The sequence below is a fragment of the Chamaea fasciata genome, unplaced genomic scaffold (genome assembly GCF_029207755.1).
Source record: "Chamaea fasciata isolate MVZ Bird 193981 ecotype frontalis unplaced genomic scaffold, bChaFas1.0.hap1 SCAF_21, whole genome shotgun sequence".
In the NCBI taxonomy this organism is placed as follows: domain Eukaryota; kingdom Metazoa; phylum Chordata; class Aves; order Passeriformes; family Sylviidae; genus Chamaea; species Chamaea fasciata.
The window spans coordinates 7,895,345-7,919,570 of NW_027094106.1; the positions used below are offsets into that span (position 1 = coordinate 7,895,345).

The following is a 24,226-nucleotide window of genomic DNA, read 5'->3' on the forward strand; positions in this document are numbered from 1 at the left end:
GCAGAATGAGATAATACTTTCAGAAGAGACTTTCAGAAGTACAGCTCATTTTTTTCTTCCCTTTCAAAGTAAGTTTTACCATGGCTGAAATTTCTGAGCAGAGTGGTTCTCAGCATCCCCATAATCATTTGTTTAAAGAACAAATTTTATGGCTTCAGCTTCTAACGTGATTTTTGGATGCACTTAATGTGAAGTTCTTTCATTTTCTTGCCTCCTTTGCTGTTTTAACCAGTTCAGGATTTAATGGCGATTGAGAAGTTTTTACAATTTTGATGCTACCAAGTGGAATAAACTACTGGAAAAACAGATGATTCAGAGTTCTGTAGCTGCTCTAAAACTGTGGTGATGTCTATATCGTTAAGAATATTTACATTTGTAAAAAAAAACCCCACTGCAGACTGGATCATTCTGAGTGTAATTCATGATGATTGGATTATAACTTGTTGTGTTTTCAGCTGAACACTGTGGAGTTCATTGCTTTTACCTAAAGATATTTATTCTCCCCCCTGCTCCTGTTTGTGTCACTGCCAGCTAAGGGGACCCTGAGCGAGGACACCATCCGAGTGTTCCTGCAGCAGATTGCAGCAGCCATGCGCATCCTGCACAGCAAAGGCATCATCCACAGGGACCTCAAGCCCCAGAACATCCTGCTGTCCTACGCCAGCCGCCGCAAATCCAGCGTCAGCGGCATACGCATCAAAATAGGTAATTCCTCCCCTCACTGCAAGGGTAAATCAGCTCTGTTGGGTTGTTTCCCTGTGGGTTTCACCCACACTCTGAGGGCCAGCCTGGCAGAACGTGGCTATAATAATGAGCAGGACAGCTGATTGAGAGTCCCATGAAAAATCAAAAGGGTTTTAATAAAGATGGAAAATAATACAAAATAAAAGAGCTGAGTACAGTAGAGAGACAATCTCCTTGCTTGCTACAGCACATCAAAAAGCGTGGAGTTCCTTTGTTCTCTCTCTTTTGTATGTAATAGTTGAGGTGGGCTTTTTGGCCCTTGGCCCAATGAGTGTAATAAGAATCTTTGACTAACACTCTCAGGGTCCAATCTACACTTCTGGGCTGGCTCTGAGCCAATTACAAGGAGAAATCCACAGAACTTTCCAGCTAACTTCTTAACATGTCAAAAGGTAAAGTGAAACTCTTTCCCTATTTGGAAGCACCTGCTAAAGGTGTAGGGATTGCATTCCCACGTTTCCCCTCCTCAGAAATGTCTCTAGTTCAAGTACTGGATGTGGAGTGTATTCAATTGATGCAAATCAGACAGCTAGTCAAGAATGATGAGCTTCATGCTGTGCTGAGTTCTTAGGGTAAAAAAAAGATTGAATCATAAAGACCTTTTTGATTAAATCTGTGGGACAAATCTATTTAGCTGATGTTTCTAGTACTAAACTGTTTTAGTTAGGCATAAATCCAACTTTTGAAACTTGAAGTAGCCTTTAACCCATTTCAAGACTCTGTGTATGCAAGACTCCAATTGCAGTTCCAGCTGTTTTCTTTCATAGTGGTAGATCCTCCTAAGGGTTATTTGAGAGCTTTAAAAGTGAAGGTTATGGCCTATTTTTGGCATGGCAGAAGGGAGGCTTGGCCTTGTAACAGGGGAGAGATGTCAAATATTCAGGATACTACCAAACTCCCCTGCAGAGGCCACTTCAGGAGTTTCAATCACTCTTTGTTGTCTGTTAAGTGTCTATTTAAAACTACCTTGTTTTTAACAAGTTCTTTCCTGTGCTTCTGCTCAAAAAACTGCACGGGGAAGACAAAACAACTTCCCTTGCTGTCCTTACTTGATAGCTTCAGCTGCTTTTGCCTGCATGGAAAATTCAGGCACCTGAAACTTGACTTCTTCAACTTGTACCTGATGTGATTTCACTGCAGGCAGATTGTATATTCATCACTCTTAATGAGCCATTTATATTTAGCCAGTGACTTTAATCCTTTCCTGCTGACGCCAGACAGGCTGTTCTGCAGCTGGGGAGGTGCCTGAGCAGCAGTTTGTGCAAATGATGTCACTGCTACTTCTTGGCTTGCTCATTTGAAAGATAATACATTATTCTTTCAGCATGACAAAGATTCTACTATTCCATGTAGCTGGCTAGATATTAAACCTGTCTTTTTCAATCTCACTGTTAATTGTAGCAGATTTCAGTCAGAGGCAGGTGATTTCTAGGCTGTTGAAAATTTGAAAACGCTCTTTCTCTTCACTGACCAAGGTTGTTCTTTGCACAGCTGACTTTGGGTTTGCTCGTTATCTGCACAGCAACATGATGGCTGCAACTCTGTGTGGTTCCCCTATGTACATGGTAAGGGATATTTCACATTATTTTGCTTATCTGAAACATTCTTCTGCCAGAACAAAATAATTGACTGCTTACAGATTGGCAAATGCCTCGTGTTGCTTTACAGGGATCAGGGACAGAGTGCAGTTTCCCTTTCCATAGTTTTACTACTTTTTTTTTTTTTTCTCCTTGGGATTTGGAGAACATGATTGTTAAAATCAGAGGGACATCAAACATTTCTTAGTGGTTCTTTGTGCAGAAGAAGAACTGCAGAAGCCAAGCAAATAACACTTCCCTTTTCTTCCCAAACATGCCAAATGCAGGATGCTTTCCTCAGAACATCAGCATTTCTAGTTTTTTCTGGTTTTGAAACACAGCTTTCATTTTCAATGGAGCTGGTACCTCTCAACCCATGTGATGCACACAAAAATGTTAATTTTCTCTTACAGTAAAATGGTCTCTGTTAATACTGCTCTGACAGTACATTCATATTGCTGTGGCTCTCCTTTTTTCTTTTCCCTTCTGAGACTTTGCTGTTCTTTCCAGGCCCCTGAAGTGATAATGTCTCAACACTATGATGCTAAAGCAGACCTGTGGAGCATAGGAACTGTGATTTATCAGTGTCTTGTTGGAAAACCACCTTTTCAGGTAACACTTTCTTTCCTCTTCCCTCTTCTCAGTCTGAAGGACATTCCTGGGACTCTTGCTTCTAGTCAGGAAAGCAGAAGCAAGTGATGTCTGAGTGTTGGTGCTGCAAAGGCTTGAGAATACCAAGGGAGAAGTTGTTTATGCTTAGTCTGCATGATGAGTGTGTTCAATCCAGAGAAAATACATAAATAAGGATCCTCAGTGCTGAAGTCACTGCTCCGCTTGGTGTTTTCTCCTTTAATTCCCATATGCAAAAGTCTCCTTTTTGTGTATGTGTACTTAGGTACAAAAGGTATTTCCTCCATGAAACCGAGCTTTAATTAATGTACATTTTTATTTGACAGGCCAATAGTCCTCAAGATTTGAGAATGTTTTATGAAAAGAACAGGAATTTGATTCCTAGGTATGTCACCATGGCCTTTCCTGTCACTTACACTTGTTGATTGAACACTTTTTCATCTTGGGGAATGCCTGGGATTCATAAAAATATTTGCTGTGGCTATCTTTGCAAGGATGTAGTGTGATACCAGTGAATCATGTTGCATCTTGCCTTCATTATACCTAGCTGAAATTAAATGTACTGAGGCTGTAAAGCACAGACAGTGATGACTTAGGGACATGGCAGAATGCTGATTCCCTGAAATTCAATGTGCTATGCATTATTCAATGCATGCATTACATTTAATGCATGTTTTACTTCTTGTGTGCAGCATTCCTAGGGAAACATCAGCTTACCTGGCTGACCTACTGTTGGGTTTGCTTCAGAGAAACCAAAAGGATAGAATGGACTTTGGTATGTATTTCTTTTTTCCTCTTGCTCTTTTGACTTCCCTTGTTAGTTGTATTCATGTGACCAGAATAATTATCTTGACCTTTTGTCCACAGCCCTTTACATGAGAAGTGAAGTGGGTTTTTTATTTCTCTGTTTTCATAAAGAAGGCAGAGTAGCTAAAACAAATCGCTGGATAACTACTGTCAGCATTAAGTGATGCACATAAATCATGACTTTGTTTTTGAGTAGTGAAATATAAATCGGTTTAATTCTTTCAGTTGTGCCCTTTCCTTCAAGGGTTTACTGCTATACCTTAAATTTCATGTTGAAGTCCTATTTCTGTTACTTTAACTGATGTTTTGGCATCAGACTGGGAGCAAACATTTCTGATCTCCATGTACTGAAAGAACCCACTTTGAAAACTCACTATTGAAAAGTTACATCTTGATTAATTCTTCTTAGCTGCATCTTGTATGCCATGATATTCATGCTGCTTATTTAAATTTTATAGCACTACTTGTTAATGCAGTTTTATTATAGCTGCCAGGAAATATTAATCTTAAAATTTTAGTTCAGATCCAGAAAAAGCTTGTGATAATTGGGTGTAATGTCACAAATTACATTGCCAGTATCCACAGGTCAGTATAGAAATCTCTACGTGTAGGAGAAATAACACATCACAAACATGGGCTGTGAGTAATTGATTCCACTCTGCACTCTGGGTGTGCTGATCCCCACAGTTTCTTTCAAACATGGGAAATTCACTGTATCACTTGTGGCGGTGGGAGAAAACGTTTGTGCTTCGAAAGAAAAATAGAAAGCAGAATGGCAGTGATGAAAGTCATGTTTTCCTTGGCTGAGCCACTTCAAGGGCCTCAAAGGGGCTGCTCTGGAATGTGCTTAGCAAAGGGAGTGAAAGGGAGAGTTTATAACAGAGCCCAGTCGCCTGTTGTTAAGGTAAAAATAGCCCTGGAAATGTTGTTGATCTTCCAGCAATACAAAGTAGAACAGCAGGTGTTGTACAAAAGCTGGAGAGCACCTGATCCCTGTGTTCAAGTTAATAATTACATTGTTCAGGCATTACAGCTGGATTCCTTCCCTTATCGGGGCATGGAGAAAAGTGTTGCTGAAGGAAGGGAGATACTGCAGGCCTCAGATTCCTTCTCTTTTTTTTTTTTTTTTCTCCTTGTTATTTGCTTATGTCTGAGGCACAGCATTGTTTCTCCTCCAGTGTTAGGACATTAAAGTTCACCCAGCTCAGCAGCTGGCTCCCACCAACCCTCAAATTCCCTCAACCAGCTGAACACGGCTCCTTGCAGAACAAAACTTTCCATGTAACCTGGTGGCCAACTGGTTTAATGCTCAATTAAAAGTGCCTCAGCATATCCATTTACAGCAAAAGCAAAGTATTTCTAACGTAACAACAGCAAGTTCACTGAGGAAATTGTTAAAGAAATGGTGTCTAATTCTGCTTTATGCCATGAACTGGCTGCACAGGTCATGTTCTGCTGTTGGGAAGTGGAAAGGAGAATGGCTGTACTGTGGTTTTGGGGGTTTTTTTGTTTTACTTTGGGGTTTTTTGCCACCTAAGGTGTAGCATTAATGGCTTCGAAAATAAATGTCAATCCTTGGGAAAGGCAGAGCTGAAAATACTTTCAGTGTCTGATGTGAAAAATGCTCACTGTTTTGAAGAACAGACTAAAACTGAATTACTACCACAGAGAACATAATTTCCTCAGCAGTATAGGGAGGTTTCTTGTGTACGTGGCTTTAAGTGCAGTCACAAGATGTCTTCTAGTGATTCAGTCTGATTTGCCTTGCTGACTGATGTTTGAAGTTATTCAATTGATTCTTGCTTCCTTTCCCAACTCTATAGCAGCACATACCTTAGAAAGCTTTAATCTTTTATAAGCTCTTCACCCTCTGGCTCTGCACTGTTGATTCTGGGAAGGCAACCGTTTATCACCATCTGCAATACAGTCTGTAAATTCTGTCATGTGTACATCTACTCACAATGGTGGTTGTTTCTTGTTCTACAGAAGCATTTTTCAACCACCCTTTCCTGGATCACATTTCAACAGTGAAAAAATGTAAGTAGTTGGTTGGGTGTGGGTTTTTTTTTTTTTTTTTAACTTATTTGTGTGAATGATTAATGTTGAGGGCTGGGAGGGAGAAAGATCTGCCAAGTATCACACCAAGTGTTTATGAGACATTTTCCTCAGCCTGCCTGTTGTTGTGCTCTATTATGAGTGTTGAATCCTTTCTTGTATTATGCCAGACTGAAATGTGATACTTATTTACTTGTTCTTTTGACGTTTGCACTGAACTTAAATACCCTCGTGTGATTGAGGATGTGCTGTTCTTATAAGCTGTGTAAGGGCTTGTGAATGAGGAGCAATGAGGAAATTTGTTTGAAATTTAAGCCTTTTGAAGTCTCAGTCCCTTTTGTTTTTTTCTCCTCTGGGTTTTTCTCTTCTAGCTTGTCCTGTACCAGTGCCCACATACCCAGGCTCAGTCTCTGGCAGTTCCTGTGGTAGCTCTCCTTGTCGCTTTGCTTCTCCTCCAGTAAGTTCTGTGTTACACAACAACCTCTGAAAAAATATTATCTGTAATGTTTAGCCAAGAATTCATGAATTTTTAAAATCTTTTAATACTTGAGCACTGTAAACTGTCATGTTTAGGAGCAAAGAGCAAGGAACACCCCTGTCTTTTCCTTAAATACCATTAACACTTCGGTGCTCTCTTGCTCCTTGTGTTGTCTCTTGTGGGATTTTTGTTGTTCTTTTTGGTTAAGGTAGAAAAAATACATACAAATATCAAACGCTAGAGCAGCAAATCTTTAGATATTCTGGTATGGTTTGCAATGTAATAGCTGTTACAGATTAATTTTGAATTGGCCTTTTTGGCTAAGGCCCCTTATTAGAAACCAGTGATTTCAATTCTATGTGGCATTTGGAACAGGTACATCTGTATCACCAGGAATGATTGAATAAATTACAATGGTTTAAACTCACAGCCTAATCAGTATAGAACTGTCCAAACTGACACTACTGGGTTATCCAGTATTTGAAATGTCATAGTTCAAAAGCATTTCTACTTTCTGAATCACTGGATTTACAGTGGGTTTTTTTAACTTGTTTTTTCCCACCACCCCCCTCCAGTCTCTGCCAGACATGCAGCACATTCAAGAAGAAAATTTGTCTTCCCCTCCACTGGGTCCTCCTAACTATCTTCAAGTCTCTAAAGACTCTGCCAGTACCAGTAGCAAGAACTCCTCTTGTGACACAGATGACTTTGTTCTTGTCCCACACAATATCTCTTCAGACCACTCATGTAAGAACCTCTCTTATTTTTACATCTCAGCCCGACTTTCATTCATAACACGCTTCTACCTCCTGTTGTTCTTTGGCTCTCTTTGCTCTAAATGTATCTGAATTCAAATTGAAATTAATTTATGTAGTTTGATTCCTTTTTGGAAGGAAACTCTTTGGTACTGCACGTCCATCTGGGATGTTTTTATGTTGAATTGAGCAGCCAGATATGCAGTAGGGGGTGGTTTAAAGTCATGGAAAATAGTGGGGCTTGGCAGTAGAAGAAGAGAATCAGTTGTAAACAACTGTTGATAAAAGACCCAAAGATTCTCTTGGAATTCTTTGTGGAAGCAGGCACTTTGTTTCCTCCAGACTCACTGAACATTTATAGCTCATGCTCTAGAGCTTTAAAAAACAGGTGCAGGTAAAAACATAAAACACTTCTAACATGAAAGGTAAAACATCAGCCTGTGTTTATGCAAAGAAAAACTTGGATGTAGCACATTTATGACAGGGTCCCAACCTGAATTGCCCAAAGTCAGCTGATTTCTGGATGATGCCACCAACTTGTGGTAAATATCTGACTAAATGACTGCCTGAAGGGTTTCTGCCATCCATTGTTGTAAACATCCCAGTGCTAATACCTTGTACTCCTAAAACAATGGAGTTTATTTCAAAATTATTATTAATATGGCAACAACCCACAAACAGCAAAATAACTTGGTAAAGAACTCCCTTCCCCATTTCTGTTTTTGTTGGGAGTCACATTTGAGATATTTTCCTACACAAAACCTTTTAGTATATCCATAGAAATGTTTTTCTGCAACAGCAATATTGGAAATTTAATTTTTGGTATGATTCTGCTTGCTGACGTGGGTTTTCCATGTGTTCCCTCCTGCAGATGATATGCCTTTGGGAGCAGCTGGCAGGAGGGCTTCCAGCGAGTTCTTGATGTGTGGAGGGTAGGTGTGCTGAGCTTCTTCCAAAAGAAACCTCTTCTTCTAAAACTGATGCTGCAGCTGCAGGAAGGGGTTCTGGGCTTTTGGCACTGGGTCGTCATAGCTCTGTGGGTTTTCTGAAAGATTAACAAGAATTGAATTTGAGTATCTAAACAGCTTGAATTCAGGAAGTTTTGCTGCCAAGTAGAGTTTCTCTGGTGTGAGGACCTGTCTTTTGACAGTGGTTTTTGTTTTCACAGGCAGTCACCATTAACTATTTCTGGAAGCTCAGGAACTGTACAGAAACCATCCTCAGCCTCTTCTCGAAGTGCTGCTTCTGGTACAGCTAACAGGTGTGGCTTTAGATTCTCTGCTATTTTATGGTTTGGTTTATTTATTTTTTTTAATTGTGAAACTGGACTAAAAATAGAAGCCAGACCTCTTTTCTCCATGCTCTCTGCCCTTCATGCCTTCTCTGGTGCATCCCCAAAAGATTCCTTAAGGAGTTGAGAGCTGTTTAAATTTTGAACTGTTTAAAAGCAGAAATTTAGGGATATAACTGACTTGTCCTTTTTAGTTGGGAAGCACAGCCTTCGTATAGTGAATCAAGATGCTGAATGCCGATCCATTTTAAGAAGTGGTTGTGAGAGAAGAGGAACTTTGAAAGCCCAGATTGCCGTGGATTTGTGTCTCGTGGCTGGCTTGGTTTGTCTGGTCACTGGGTGTGGCTTTTGTGCAAGTGATTATTGTGAATTTCACGGTCGTGTCTCACAAGATGCCAAAGTCACATGAAGGAGCTAAACATGTACTGCAGGTTTTCCACCAGCAGGACTGGTGCTTAAGACCCCTTTCTTCCACATGGCTGTAGGCTTCAGTTTCTGCTGGTTTAAAATAGAACTGATTTTCATCAGTGGGGCCTGAAATGTTTCCTGTGTTACACTGGAAAATGTAAAGCTTAATTATGGTGTTTAACTACTCATGGAATATCTAAGCAGAATTTGTTCAAGTGATGAATTTCATGATGTTTTCAGTACAAACAGAAAGAGGATGAGTGGCTAACTGGGGAAAAAAGCTGTTATGTTGGGTGCATTTTTGGCTTGTGCCAGTGCTGGAGGGCTGCAAGTCAGCATTATTTGTTTAGAAATGCTTGTCACAAGAAAAGTTTGTTACTTTGTGCTGATCTTTGTGCAGTTGGTGAAATCTGCTGACACGGGCTGTCAATACAGCTTTTAGCCTCATGTTTTATGTTTAAGGGCAGATAATGGGGATGGTGTGCCTGTAGACATCCATTTGCTCTGAACTGGCCATGGACAATGTAGTATAAACACACTGTTCTTTCCTTTTTTAAGTTGTGTCAGGCAGAGTTTTTAGAGTTAGAAATGTTTTGAAAATATGCCAGTTGTGTTATCTGTACATCACTAAGAGCTAAATGGTCATGTGATTAGAAATAGGTGCCTACTGTTCACACTCTGTACTATAATAGTTTGATTTAATTGCTGGCTGAGTTAATTCACTAACTGCATTTGGGGCTGCATGGGGCATGGTCTGAAGAAAGCAGAGTGTCTAATATTCTACAAGATGCTGGTTTTGGTTTGGGGGTTTGGTTTTTTATTGCCTGACAAATATTCTTTCATTATTTGTGGGTTGTTTCTTTCAGTTTTTTGGTGTTTTACAAAAGGTTTATGCCCTGTGAAACAGTGAATCTTTCTGATTAGCTGATGAAACTGAATTAATTGTGCCCATAGTTAACACTGCTTTGTGTTGTGTGTCTTAACAGACAGTTTCCCAGCCAGAATGGGCAGATTAGGTCGAGGTGGTTCGCTCTCCTGTGGTTTATTACCAGTTTTGTCCTCTGGATCTCAGAGGAACAGGATTTGCATGCAGCTCTGCAGACATCTGTATTGCATTTCCTCTGACTGGTAACAAACCACATCAGACTGGAGGATGGCTGGCCAGAGCTCAGCCTTGGGCCTGAGCTGGGGAGCCCCGATGGGGCTGTGCCTGTGCACCCCACTGACACAGCACTGCTGCCTCCTGTCTGCTCACAGCTCAACAGCTTGTCAGGACTTACCTCTGTGAGAGCAGGGAAAGGCATTTTCTGTGCTGAGTTCTTTAAAAGTTGAAGTGCCTTCATGGTCTCCTGAGTGTCACTGCCACAGTTTGAATAACATCTGCTTCCCTCTCCTGGGGACAGGCTCCCCGTGCTCCTTGTGCTGTGTAGTCATGGCAGGCTGCCCACAGCCTTCCTGTGGTTTCCACCTGGGAGTCCTCCTTGCCTGGAAGTTTTCAGGCTTTCTGCTGATTGTGTGCCCACAGCCAACTTCCAAATTACTCTGTGGGATCCAGAAAATGGGTGGCAACAGCAGGACAAACTTACTTTTTTTGCTAAGGAAGTTCTGTGCCTATTAGGAAGTGATATTTCATTCTAAGTGGTAACAAAGAGAATAGGACAATTACAGTAAGAAAACCCAGATTTCTGTTCAGCTGGAGCCAGCCAGTGAGTCTTGTCTTCTAGAGAATTTTTTTTCACATTTCTTCTAAGAATTTATAATCTTCCTTCAAAGACATGGTCAATAAAGGACCAGATAGTAAAACGATTATCTTCCAGACAGCTCATTTGTTTGGAATTCTTTCCGTTGAATTCTGTTTTCCTTTAAAAGTGTTGGTTACTGATTATGTGCAGTGGTTTGAGTCCCTTATCAGGAGCCACACTGAGGCAAGGCAGGTCACTGACACTGCAGCTGAACTTGGGCAATCTACAGTTGGAATCTGTGGATTAATGTTCAGGTGTGTGGTTTGGCTGCTCCTGTCAGGGGTTGGTTATTGCATTACATAACATGTTTTCTTCCTGCAAGTTCACAGTGTCTCTGGGGATATCTCTGCCTGTGCTTCGGTGGCTTTTGTCCACATTCCAGCCCTGCTCTGAACTTCCTGTCCCTGGGTTTTCCTAGAACGTTATTTTCAAGTGTGGTAAACACAGCAGGCGGTTTGGCAGGGAGTCAGAGGGATCTGGAGATCTCAGTGATGTGTGACCAAGGGCTGACTCCCAGCTCCATGTGATCCCAGCCAGTGCAGGGAAGGCAAGGAGTCCTGAACAGTTCCTGATCCTCCCCCATGCAGTATTGGGCTGGGACAAGCCGAGATCACAGCGCACCCACGGAGCACAGAAGAAGTTTATTTGCCTGTTTCCTAGATTTTCTCCAAATTCCTACAGTACAACTCTGAGACAGAGTGAGACCTGCCTACCTGTACTCATCTCCTGTCTCCACATCTTCCAACTTCAGGCACTGTCAGCCTTCCGTGTCCCCCCGCAGCGAGACGGCGCCGATCCCAGTTCCCACCCAGCTGCGGAATTACCAGCGCATAGAACAGAACCTCTCCTCCACTGCCAGCCCCGTGTCAAACCCCCACGGATCACCCAGGTGAGGCTGGGCTTTTTGAACTCCTTTCTCTTGGGTCTGCTTGCTGTTTGGACCCTGGCAGATGTCCCTGCTTTCTTGCTGATGTCATTATTTTTTCCACGCTAAAGAGATGTTTCAATGATAACAAATAAAAGCCTTTCACAATCTCAAGATTGTTGGATGGGCACTTGAAATATTTCATGGAAACAAAATGAGCTTGTTCTTTCACTCAAAATGCAACCCAAGAAGGTAAAAAGATGAAGTCTTGCTTTTTTGCTGCTCTTTGTGTATTGCATGGCATTACATCATGAACTGAAATGTCAGTAATAAGTTATGTTTTGTTTTCACACATGTAGTGATGAGATGAATGCTTTGTTCTGTGGAATATCAAGGAAACAATTTTTGGCATGCTGATTAACCAGCTTGTCTCTTTACAAAGCTCTAGTGAGCCAAGCTTATTCTCTGCCTTGTGGTCGACAGGATCAGGCTGGTGAAGGTCAAAGACTCATAAATGGACTACTCAGAACTCTGGAGATATTTACAAAAACAAAACTCAGTGTTTCTTGCATTTTTTTTCCAGGATCCTTGATTTGATTATAGTTGCTGCATTCAGGGAAATGACTTTCCCTTAAATAATCTGTTTTCAGTTATCTGATTTGTATTCCAGACCCAATATGAATTTTTTGTCAGAATCTTTGCTGATTAAAAAATGGGCATTTACAGCAATACTTGGTTGTGAATTAAAAAAAAAAAATGTTGATCAAGTTTTATGAAGATTAGGGTGTACTAAGGGAAGTCTGCTTTAATGCTCTCCAGTTAACAGACTATTATGGCATTCAAAATTTAAAAGTCTGTGGTAACAAAGGGAATTAAATCTTGATTATTGTCAGTAGGAAAGCTTAGCTTAAATTCTTAGCTTTCTCTTGAAATGCCAGTATTTCCTTTAACTGATCAGACTCCTCAGGGGGGATCCTGAAGCTTATCTCAAGGCACCAGTGGGCACAGTGTGTGTGACCATGCTTTTCCCCTGGCAGAGCCGGGGTTGTGAGACGCTCCAACACCAGCCCCATGGGGTTCATGAAGATGGGCTCGTGCTCTCCAGTGCCAGCTGACACTGCCCAGGGCGTTGGGCGCAGGCTGTCCACAGGATCTTCCAGACCATACTCTCCTTCACCACTAGGTAAGCACAGCAGTGCTTAGCAATTAGGAAAGCTTTATCTGGAGCAGTCATTCAGAACTCTTTTAATTCTTGCTTGAAATTAATCTTAAACCACAACCTGCCCAAGCCAGGCTGTGTGTGCAGAAATAATTTCTGTTAAATGGCTCACAGAAGTAAACTAACTAGGTTTTCACTTCCTTTATCTTTTTAAGTGAAGTAGAAAGTGTAAATCCACATTTTGGTTTTGTTTGCGTAGTTGGAACCATACCTGAGCAGCTCGGGCACTGTTGTTGTGGACAACTCCAAGGACATGAATCAAGGAGTAGAAACTTCTCAGGTGAGTGACTTTGGACAATACAGTATTTTGATAGAGCTTCAAGAGCATTTTGTGAAGGGGTAGGAGAGCCAACACACCTTAGAATGGGTTAATAGGAGACCCTGAGTTCTTGTGGAAACAGCCCATTTGTGGCCTGGTGACACCTTTGCCCGTAACTAATTCCCTACACAATAAGTCAGCAAGTGAAATTTCTTATTCTCAGGATGGAACAACAACTCTGATGAAGCCTGCCTTGAACCAGGGCTGGTTTATAATGAATGGTAGTAACATGCTTCTCAGAATCTGGTTTTGATAGACCAGCTCTGTCATGCCAGTTCTCAGAAAAGGGAGGCAGAGCTGCCAGTGCACAGCGTGCAACACGTTTTCGTCATTCCCTTGGGAAATCGGCTGGGATCTGATGTTACTGTTGCTAAGCAGTCAGCAAGCTTTGCAAGTCATAAATTATTATGGCATGCCAGCAGGAAAAAAAAATCAGGAAGAAATAGGACTTGAAGATGTTCTGAGACTGTTTAAGATGGAATTGCACTGTAATGCCAGAAGGATTTGGTATAAGGATATACAATTCAGCAGCTTGTTCTTCTGCTCTGTGCACATTTTGGGTGCATTTTATTCTCTAACTAAAATACTAGTTATACTTTTTATTTGGACTTCATAAGATGTGTTACTGAAATTTCATTGTGAGTTTTTCACCTATTTAACACTTGTCCAAAACCATCTGGACATGATAGAGCCTTCAGTTCTTGGAGTAGCCATGTCTGGAAATGATTTCATCCATAATAAGTTCTATGATGCGTCTCAAAAATTGCCTTTATAGTTGCTGTGCCATTGGCTGGCTCAACAAAAGGAATGAGTGAATCCTTAGATATGAAATGGTCTCTTAAAAAGTGAAAAGGGGTGTGTGTGAAGATAAGACAAAGCACTGTGTTTGCTTTTCTTGTTGCAACTTTTCTTTGGATAGTTTCGTCAGGCTGTTGGTTTAGTGCCTTTTGCCAGTATCAAACTAACTTGCACCACAGCACTGTTTTTCTGGCTGGCAGGGGTTTTAATGTTTCATTTCTTCATATGTTTTCTGCATTGTTTTCCTCCTTGGTTTCACTTCTTAATTTGAAATGACTGCAGCGGTCTTTCTGTTTGTACAATACCACAAATTGCAGTGAGTCTGTTTCTCAGCATTGAAATGGGCATGGGAAGCAGTTTTTTTGCTTTGGGTGAGGTGAGGTCATCTGAGCTGAGCTTTTTCTAAGGACTGAAGATGTCTTTCGTAATGCAGCTTCTGAACTAATTGAGCTGTTCTTGCTGCCAGTGGCAGCAGAGGACACACTTTTAATTCAGAAGCCTTCCCTGGGGTGGCAACAGCACTGGAACAGTAACCAGTGAGATTTCAGACTGATTCTAAAAGGACAGGTGAAGACTTTCCAGTGCTGTGAGACAGACAAGCAGAGGGATTCCAGGCAAGCAAATTCTTGGCTGGAAAGTTAATGAGAAATAGACTTGATCCCTCTGCTAGAGCTGCAGGCAGACAGGCTGTTCTGAAACATGCTGCCTAATGGAGTGGAATGAAATCAAGATGAAGTAGCTCATATTCAAAATCCAACTAGCAAAAACATGGGCTTAAGAAGGCTGAAAGACGTGTTGTAACAGCTGGGCACTTTACTGAGCAAACTGCAAGAAGTTGGGGGTGGTTTTTTTGAGCAGGTATTTGTGAAATGAAGCCTCTGAGAAGATTCTTGGTGGCCAGCTTTTAAAAACCTCTAGTTGTATGGTTCAGTTTTTCTCTCTCTCTCTTTTTTTTTCTTTTTTTTTTTTTCTTTTTTTTTTTTTTTTAAATGAGTGAAACTCACTTCAGTGTTAGTTCTTGAAGGTAACAGGCATTTTCTCTGGGTAGCTGTGACCATAAAGCTGAAGTCTGATGTACTGTTTGTAACTTTGCACAGTTCCCTATCATGAGACATAAAAACATACACCGAGAACAGAACATTTCATCAAATTTCAGGCCTGATTTTGAAAGAGGAAGGGCATCTTTGGGTAGGTGAGGTGTTTATAAGAGTTATTTCCCCAAAGCCCTCTGTTTAAATGATAACTTAAGAGCTCTGCCTTTTGGTTTAGAGAAACTGCACTTGTACCTAAGTGTGGACTTCCTCTGTCAGCATTTGAAAAAAGATTCAGTCTGACAGACTAAAAAGTAAACAACTGCTCAAAGTAATGTCCCCAAACTGTTCCATCTGAATAATTTGATTCTCTTTAGTACCTAGTTTTCTTGCAGGAACATGAGCTGCCTTTGTGTCTGCAAATGAAGTCATTACACACAAAACAAGTCGTTAATATGCGATGTCGTGTTCACGCTCTCGTTTGTAAGAATATCATTCCAGACCCAGAGAACCTCTATTCAGCTTGGAATTTCAATGCTGGTTATGCCATTCCTGCTGAATCCAACCACTTTATTTGTCTTGGTGCAGGTTGCTAGATGTACTGCAGCTGCCAGGACAGCTGTCAGCCTGAAATTGTGCCTATTTGGCAGCTTGGAGTGTGGTGTAGCAATAGTTCAAATAATCCATTTGAACTTGCTATCTAGTGAGCTAATGATGAAACACATCTCAATATTTGCAGTTTAATGTTGTTCTCTGGAATTTTGGGCTTCATCAATACACTTTGCAAGCACTGCAAGTAGAATTTTACCTTACTGTTTGTCATCTCCCCAGGTTCTCCTATACCACCATCTCAGTCTCCGCAGTCACTTTTGATGGGAGCGAGGTTGCAGAGTGCTCCTACTCTCACAGATATCTACCAAAACAAGCAGAAGCTCAGAAAGCAGCACTCAGACCCAGTTTGCCCATCCTATGCTGGGTATGGATACGGTCATTCTCCACAGCCAAGCAGGCCGGGTAGCCTGGGAACATCCCCTACCAAGCACATGGGATCCTCACCCAGGAGCTCAGACTGGCTCTTCAAAACCCCACTGCCAACAATCATCGGCTCTCCCACTAAGGTTTGTTAAATTTGCAATCCTCTGTAACACAGTGCCTGAAACAGAGAATATTTGTGGGTTCTAACATTGATTTTTTTTTTTCTGTGTTCTTGCTCTTGATTCTTAAAGGCAACAGCTCCTTTCAAAATACCTAAAACTCAAGCTTCCTCCAACTTGCTGGCCCTGGCCAATCGCCAGGGCTTGGCTGAAACCCCACTGCAGCCTAAAGATATCACTGACCCAAGGGACTTCACACACTTCCACTCCAGCCAGGCAGCTGACAAGCAGGCGGAACAGCACAGCAAAACCACCTTTGGCAGGTAGGCACTGCCAGGAGCAGAACATTTCATCAAATTTCAGGCTTAATTTTGGAAGAGGAAGGGGTATCTTTGGGTAGGTGAGGTGTTTATAAGAGATATTTGCCCAAAGCTCTCTGTTTATATGATAACTTGGAGCTCTCCCTTTTGCTTTAGGAGAAACTTTGCATCCCTGGGGGAGGCAGCTGGGCAGCAGAACTGCACACAGCAACTCTCAGAGGGTGAAAAAGCTGGGAGGGGATGCTGAGGTTTGGTGTGTGCAACAGAAACATTTTGTACTGGCTATAAATATAGCAGAGACTTCCTGAAGCACTTTGTGTTGCTGTCTAGTTCCCTTTTGTTTTGATTAGCTGAATCTGGAATTTCATTGCCTCTGTAAAGCCTGTTCAGCTTTTTCTTGAGAACCTCTGTGACAAAATTTGCAATATAAATTTTTCAAGAGGAAAAGGTCTCTTTATTTTTATGGTTTGCTCTATTTTAGAAGATCCATGATAATAAGCAAGATTTTAATACTTTCTCTATATTTGTTGAAAAATTCTCTGTAGTAAATACCAAGAATCTTAGTTATCCTTAGTTGCAAGTTGGATGATACTCCCAAATAACTTTTTTTTTTTTGGAATTCATGTATTTTCCTGTCCAGGTCTGTTAGTACTGGGAAGCTGTCAGATCAACAGGTAAAGACCAACCTTGGAGGCCAGTTATACCAAGGCAGTACTGACAGTCTCAACACAGAGAGGCCAATGGATACAGGTAAGGATCAGGGTGATGCATCCAAGCTGTTTCCCTGTGCCTGGGTTTTTATGGAATGCCAGCTGGATCACAGTTCTGCTTCCAACTCAGAGAATTGGTTCTGACAATTTTTAGCCTCAGCACAGAAGGGGTTTTTTTAATGTTTAAGGGGATCTGTTCCATTTCTTTAGCATAGCTTTAAAAATAACTGAGACAGGAAAATACTTATTTCTGTGCTAAACACAGAAATATCTTGACTGCCTATGTTGGCTGGAGGGCTTTGGGATTTTCTGGTTTGGTTTCATTTTTAATTTAGCATTTGTGGCTTTTCATTTTCTAATTCCACCTCGATTTCATATGAAAGCCAATTTATGTAATTGTGGGTGTTTGGTTGGGTTTTTTTCTCCTCCTCCCTGAGCTTGTCCCTTGCCACCAGAAGTTCTCCCTTCTGAGCAGGTGGAAGGAGTTCTGCAGACAGAGCTGGTCTTTCGCCTCCAGACCTGTCATGATCTCCCTTTAGAATTTTTCTGCTGGATCTTTTGCTGCAAAACTGACATCTTCAGGCTCTCAGGGAGTCTCTGTTGCTCTTTTCTGGGTGGGAGTAGAACACTGAGATATTGAAAGTAAAAAGATACATTAAGCTGCACCTTGAATATTTTTGTCTCACCAAGACTGTCCACTCAGCAGCTCCTTTTATTTCCTGTGAGAATCTCTAACTAGTCCAGGGCTTGGATCTGCATCAAAGCACGTTGTGTTGCAGTGCTCCAATTTGCTGCATATAATTACTTCTTGGTGTGATTACATGGAATAGGGACTAACTTGCTGAAATGTTCTCTCCCAGCTCCAGCAGGCGCCTATGGAATTGCAATGGCAACTCCATCCATGGGAAGTGGGGCAAGTTCTCGGGCTGTCATGTTCACTGTGGGGTCTCCTCCAAGCAGTGCCACCCCTCCCACCTGCACCCACATGGTCCTCAGAACCAGAACCACCTCAGGTAAGACTTTGTTGTGTGGACATTTCTCAAAGGCAGCACTTGGGCTTGTCCACTTTTGGGGCCTGCTTGCTACCTTGCACAGGGCCTACAGTAAAAGTGCTCTGGTTATACAGATCCATATCAGATGGTTTCTGCCTTTTCCCCCCTAAAGAGGGTCAGAGGCACACATTTACAGTCCAGCAGTGAGTAACCTCCTGTGTACACAGCTTTACTCCCTTTCTGGGAGTGTGATCTCTATGGCAAAGCTGGAGAGGAAAAGTCAGAATTCTGATTTTTGCCTGCTGCCATGCATTGTCCCAGAAAGAGCTCACCGAGGGTGGGAGCTGCCTGCATTTTGGCAAGAGACAGCTGTGCTGTCAGATATCAGAGACCTCAAGGTTAGGGACTTCAGGTGAGCAGTGTGAACCACAGCACAACCTGAACTCCTTGTCGGAGTCTGTTAGGAGCTGTCACTGTTGTTACAGAACAGCCTTTGTGCTCTGCAGAGCCATGCAAGGAGCAGTGAGGAGACTCCCTTGGGGGACTGTGCTGGCTCCTCACGTGTCACCTGCTGTCACCCACAGCCCCAGTGCTGAATCAGACTGAATGTGTGTGTGTTATTCTCCTTGCAGTGGGATCAAACAGTTCTGGAGGGTCTCTGTGCTCCACCAGTGGCCGTGTTTACATGGGCTCTCCTCCTGGCATTTACATGGGCTCCTCTCCGCCGGGGGCCGAGGCGGCTCCGAGCCTGAAGTACATCCCTTATGGTACTTCCCCTCCCAGCCTAGAGGGCTTCATCACTTTTGAAGCTCCTGAATTGCCTGAGGAAACTTTAATGGAGGTATAGAAACAATCATTTCGTGTTTTCTAATGTGTGATGTTGCTGAAACAGATGTGGTAAAAGCAGGATTGCTTCGTGTGCTTTGTAGTTTCCTCTGCGCTATCTCACGTGTTGGTTTTTTCGTTTAAGATGTTGAAAATATTGCTGTGTCTGTAGTTGCCAGTTTCTCTTTGGTGGTTATTGCTGGCATTTCATATGTTTGAATAGGTAACCAAAGGAACATGACTGCTTTTGTCCACCAGAGCCTCCCAGAGAGGCCTCTGTTAAATGCCAATGGATGTGGGTGCTGACAGTAACAAAGCCCCTCTGGGCATTTCATTGCTTCTTCACAGTCAGGGAATGACGCTCAGTCCTACTTGTGGGAAGACTGTCCTATATTTTTTAAAAATGTGTGGGGGAGTGACACTTTAGAAACACAAATTGGGGTGGTCTTTCACCAGAATGCTATTCTTGGAGTGTACATTTCTCAAGACAGATTGCTGTTCTGGTTTCTCATTCACATCTTGTTGGAAGGTGTTTGGGTCCCTATTGAATATCTCTTACAACATGAATACTTATCAGTGCACTGTATTCTTCCCACAGGCAGAGTTTAAAATGTATTTGGACCTGTATTATTAATGAAAATATGACAAACATTGCTAAGACATGTTTGATTAGTTTTGAAGGCTTCTTTTTGAGGAGAAACTCTGTGTGTTTGCTGTGTGTTTTACTGACAGAGCAGCAGTGAGTTGTTCACTCCCATTGAAGTTTTTAGTCTAAATTGTAAACTGTGGTAACAGCCACCTTGTAACACAATTTAATTCCAGAACCAAGTGTGAATTAGAGTGAGGCAGATCAGTTCTTTTGTAGGTATGAAGTTTATTACATAATAAAAGCCAAATGTTCCTCCTGGCTGCTCACACAAGTGCCAAGCATACTTTTGTGTCACTGATGATAAAATAAGTAATTTGTCCCACTTGTGATTCCTTTAGTTCCTCAGGTTTCAACTCAGAACTCCATGTACCAATTCCTTTGGGTTTGTTGAAAGACACTCCAGTATAAGCTACAATATCTTGAATTCATTAACAAAGAGGAGAACAAGTCCAGATCTGTTGGGGCCCATTTGGTTCTGTCATCCCCAATGCTGCCTCTACCACAATGTGATTCCTGCACAGAACTGACACACCAAGAAATCTTTAAATGATTAACAAGAGTTTTAAATGTGGCTGATGGCTTAGAGTGGTTAAACTGCTGTCATCTTTCCCTCTGACAGAGAGAGCACACAGACACACTGCGTCACCTAAACATGATGCTGACATTCACAGAGTGTGTTCTGGATCTGACAGCAGTGAGGGGAGGGAACCCAGACCTGTGCACTTCTGCTGTGTCACTGTACCAGATCCAGGAGAGCATCGTTGTGGATCAGATCAGCCAGCTCAGCAAAGAATGGGGGTGAGTATGCAGTCAGATAGACAATTAGTGAAGATCCAACACACCAAAAACATATTGGAACTCTGCCCTTTTTGCTGGGAGCGATTGTTTTCCTGTAGGGAATCTTTATAGGAATTATTTTTTTTAACAGCTGAAGACAGATCAAAGAGCAAAGACAAAAGATTTTTTTCCTGGTCTGCCACTTTTCTGGGGAAAGTGTTGAGTTCAGGCTTGAGGTGCAGCAGTGCATTTTTGAGCATGGAAACTTGAATACCAGCTTCTGGCAGATCTGAGCCCTCATCCCTTCCTGTTGACTGAAGCACTGAGGTGGAGGTTGGGAGGGGAGAAGAAATGTCCAAATTTGGTTTCACTGGAAAAAAACAGTCAATCAGCCCTAATACCAAATCAAAAACAAGGAGAAATAGGAGAAATTTGAAGTGGTGGGAAAGGGCAGTTCTACTTCCTGCCTTCTTCCTGAAGTAATAAAAACCCAACAGAAAACCCCTGTCGAGTGTTTGCTTTTCACATCTGAGAATTCCAGGGGGATAGGAAATGAAAAGTACACCCAGTCACTTGTGGTGAGACGTTGACCTCGGGCAGAGAGTCCCCACAAATAAGTGCTCCTTTTTCAAATGTCTGCATTTAAAACAGTTTATCTTTGCTGCTGCAGCTCCTAAATGAGCAGATGTCCCCTCACCCCATGACAGAGTGTTTGTGAAGGGAAGGGAGGGGAGGGGTGGAGCTGCATTTTAAACATCTGTCTTCCTTTTCTGCCGTTGCTGCATCCTGTGGGATGCTGTGATTCAAAAGTGGTGTCTGTTCCTGGCTTGAGTGCATTCAAAAAAGGTAGTTTGATGCATAAATTACTTTTTTTTCCCTCTTCTCCCTAGACAAGTGGAGCAGCTGGTGTTGTATATGAAAGCTGCCCAGTTACTGGCATCTTCTCTGCATCTTGCCAAAGCACAGGTCAAATCTGGGAAACTAAACCCATCCACTGCTGTTAAGCAAGGTAGATGCAATATCATTTAATTTGCTTTGCTCATGAATTTTCTTTGCTGATACATCACTCAAAAAGTTTAAGTTGCAACATTTGTTTTGTTTATTCTTCTCTGCAGGAGAACTGATGTGTAGATATGTACAGTTGCACAATTCTGATAGTAAACAGCCAGAAACAGTTAGGAAATGGATATTCATTAACTTGAAATAGAAATTATTTGATAGATACTCAAGTCATAGAAGTGGTTGAGTAAATAAACAGTAAAACTGCAAGTTCAAACAAGTTTACTTTGCAAAGGTGAACTTAGGCTAAGTTGCTGTTTGGGTTTGGTTTTTTTTAATTTCTTCTTACCTTTCTCCCAGTTGTGAAAAGCCTCAATGAGAGATACAAATTCTGTATTGGAATGTGCAAAAAATTGACAGAAAAGTTGAATCGTTTCTTTTCGGACAAGCAAAGGTTCATTGATGAAATCAACAGTGTAACTGCAGAGAAACTCATCTACAGCTGTGCTGTGGAAATGGTAAGTGCCTCCTCTTCCCTGAACCATAGGAATTGCTGCCTCCTCTCACACAGCTCTTCTACATAACCAGAAAACAGAATTGATATTTTCAGTCACCGCAAAGGAAAGTTAACTGCTTTAGTGATGAGAGGGAATTCTTATCTCACACAAAAGATTGTGGCAAATGTTGTGCTTAACCCTGATAACGGTGGTGTTGTGCACAATTAATTTGTTTTTTACAAGAGAGTGCAGGTGCAAAAACGAGCATATTTATTCATATCAAAAATGCTTTTATAGTTTTTTTTTTTTTACACAGAATATTCTCAGTTACCACAGCACAGGAGCTGTGTCCTCTCAGAATCACAGAATGGTTTAGAAGGGACCTTAAAGATCACCTAGTTCCACCTTCATTTTGTTGCCTTAGTTACAACACCACACCAGCTAAATCAAAGCTGAAAAATAGTTTCTTAATGACTCTTTTAGCTGATTAATTCTGAATTTTTCATTTGGCCACTTGCCTAACAGAGTTTCTGACTGTCCTGACTGATTGCAGGTGCAGTCGGCAGCTCTGGATGAGATGTTCCAGCAAACTGAGGATATCACATATCGATACCACAAGGCAGCCCTGCTGCTGGAGGGGCTGACTAAAATACTGCAAGACCCTGCAGATATAGAAAACGTACACAAGTGTAAGTTCAGCTGAATAGTGAAAATTAACATGGAATTTTCACGTTGTAAAACAGCTCTGGTCATCACCTGCCTTTGTGCCTCTCTCTGCAGATAAATCCAGCATTGAGCGAAGGCTTTCTGCACTCTGCTACAGCACAGTGGCTGTGTATGAGCAGTAGGAATATCCTGAGGACCAGATGGTGTGAACATAAGGGACCACATCAGTGATACTGCACTTTTTTCACTACAGCTTCATTGTTGTCCTTGTTCTGCCCCACGTGGAAGATGATTCTTACATTTCTGTGGTGACTACCAAAGAAACAGCAGCATATTCAAAGAGGAGAAATTCCAAAAGTACACTTGCCTTACCGATCCAGCAGCTCCTTTTCCTTCCTAGCAACAGAATTTAAAAGAATCTCTCTTCACATTTCAAACTGATCCTTGTACGTGTGCTTTGAACTCGAATGATCAGGGTTTGTTGTTTTTTTTCCTCGTGAGGTTTTTAGAGAACGGATCCTTCTGCATCAGGTACAAAAAAAAAAAAAGACATTTCCCTCAGAAGATTCCCTCGAGAGTTTTTAAGCTGTTCAGTAAAATGTGGCTGAGTGAATTTGGGAAACCCTAACCATGTGCAAGTGCTGCTTGAAGCTTTTTGAGGCTCAGCTGCCTTGTCTGGGAGCTCACCGATTGTACACATGGCTCAGGTTGTCATATGAAGGGATGGCAAACATGCTCTTACCCCGGGGGGAAAGTGGGCATGGAAGAAATTCTCTCCATCTGTGCAAAATCCCCAGGGAGTTTTCAGCTGATGTGGATACAATTTGATGATCTTCTTCCAAAATATTTTGTTTTGCACTAATTTACTAAAGCAACTGTATATTCATTTTTGAAGAACTGTATTAAAAAAAAAAATCTAGAGAAAGAAGGCACAATGGACTTGGCTGAATTTCATTTCAGTGTACATAAAATTCTTTTCAGAATTTCAAATGTAGCTTCTAGAAGACTTTCAAACAAACTGTGTAAAAACTTGTATTCATGTGAACCTTTCCATTTTATACCTATTTGTCTAATACTTGAGTAACTACTGCTCTGGACTTTCTCAGTAATAGCAATGTTGAGTTGCTGGTTGTTTGCTTTTTCTATAGATTTGGTTGCATCCTTTGTTGTGCATGCAGTATGTGCATTAATGCCTGCAGTCTTTAGGGGTGTAATGACAGTTCTCTGTAGTTTGTTTCTTGGGCAGTATTACAATAAATACTGTAAACTGAAAGGTTCTGCAAGGAACCATGCAAAAAAAAAAAAAAGATTAAAAAAAAAAAAAAACAAACCAGAAAATAATGTTGTGGTTTGAGATGCTGATAAAATGATGTAGAATCTCTACATATAGAGTGTGTGAAAAATCAGGATTATTTTGTGTGCATTTTGGGGGAGAGGTGGGAAGCTTCATTTAGCCTTATAGGCATTGTCATTTCAAGCATCCCATGAGATCATCAGGACAGCGATTTGCAAAGTATTTTAGGCAGATCAGCTTCTCTGGAAATGGTTCCTATACTTTATTTTTGGGACTTTTTTGTTACTCAACTGCTTGAATACTTGAATAAACCATTCTCCAGGACAAAATCATTTTAATCCTCTTAAACACAGTGGTCTGAACTATTTGACAAAGTTGTACAGGGCTTACACATCAAAATATTGTTTCAGTGTTGGGATAACCATGTGTTTCCTTTACTTTGACAGAGTAATGTACTTTTTACCTTATTTATCTGTATGAAATTCCAACAGTTAATTTGAAAGTGTTTGTTTATATAATGTTTGTATTTTTAGGTCTTTAATACGGTGTTTCTACCTCTCCTTTGTAATTGCATGCATTATTCTTGGAACTAGGTAATAACTCACTGAACTGTTGCGTAATAGCCTTTTTATTATGGCCTGTATAAATGTATATTAAGGTAAAAAATAAATACTGACACTAGAA

General features: G+C 41.4%; 1 protein-coding gene across 1 annotated transcript in view; it reads left to right on the forward strand.

The window, feature by feature from the left end:
* Window positions 1-24,226, forward strand: part of ULK2 (unc-51 like autophagy activating kinase 2) — a 36,939-nt gene extending 12,713 nt beyond the window's left edge. The window contains exons 6-28 of the mRNA XM_066201701.1: window positions 532-705; window positions 2,236-2,309; window positions 2,832-2,933; window positions 3,278-3,336; window positions 3,644-3,726; window positions 5,745-5,795; window positions 6,185-6,270; window positions 6,867-7,038; window positions 7,918-7,978; window positions 8,215-8,307; window positions 11,239-11,376; window positions 12,390-12,535; window positions 12,771-12,851; window positions 15,551-15,837; window positions 15,946-16,136; window positions 16,774-16,883; window positions 17,704-17,856; window positions 18,468-18,676; window positions 19,929-20,107; window positions 20,977-21,095; window positions 21,446-21,603; window positions 22,136-22,271; window positions 22,363-24,226. Of these exons, the coding sequence (XP_066057798.1) occupies window positions 532-705; window positions 2,236-2,309; window positions 2,832-2,933; window positions 3,278-3,336; window positions 3,644-3,726; window positions 5,745-5,795; window positions 6,185-6,270; window positions 6,867-7,038; window positions 7,918-7,978; window positions 8,215-8,307; window positions 11,239-11,376; window positions 12,390-12,535; window positions 12,771-12,851; window positions 15,551-15,837; window positions 15,946-16,136; window positions 16,774-16,883; window positions 17,704-17,856; window positions 18,468-18,676; window positions 19,929-20,107; window positions 20,977-21,095; window positions 21,446-21,603; window positions 22,136-22,271; window positions 22,363-22,430 (2,930 nt within the window). The 3' untranslated portion in view covers window positions 22,431-24,226. The remainder of the gene's footprint in view (window positions 1-531; window positions 706-2,235; window positions 2,310-2,831; window positions 2,934-3,277; window positions 3,337-3,643; window positions 3,727-5,744; window positions 5,796-6,184; window positions 6,271-6,866; window positions 7,039-7,917; window positions 7,979-8,214; window positions 8,308-11,238; window positions 11,377-12,389; window positions 12,536-12,770; window positions 12,852-15,550; window positions 15,838-15,945; window positions 16,137-16,773; window positions 16,884-17,703; window positions 17,857-18,467; window positions 18,677-19,928; window positions 20,108-20,976; window positions 21,096-21,445; window positions 21,604-22,135; window positions 22,272-22,362) is intronic.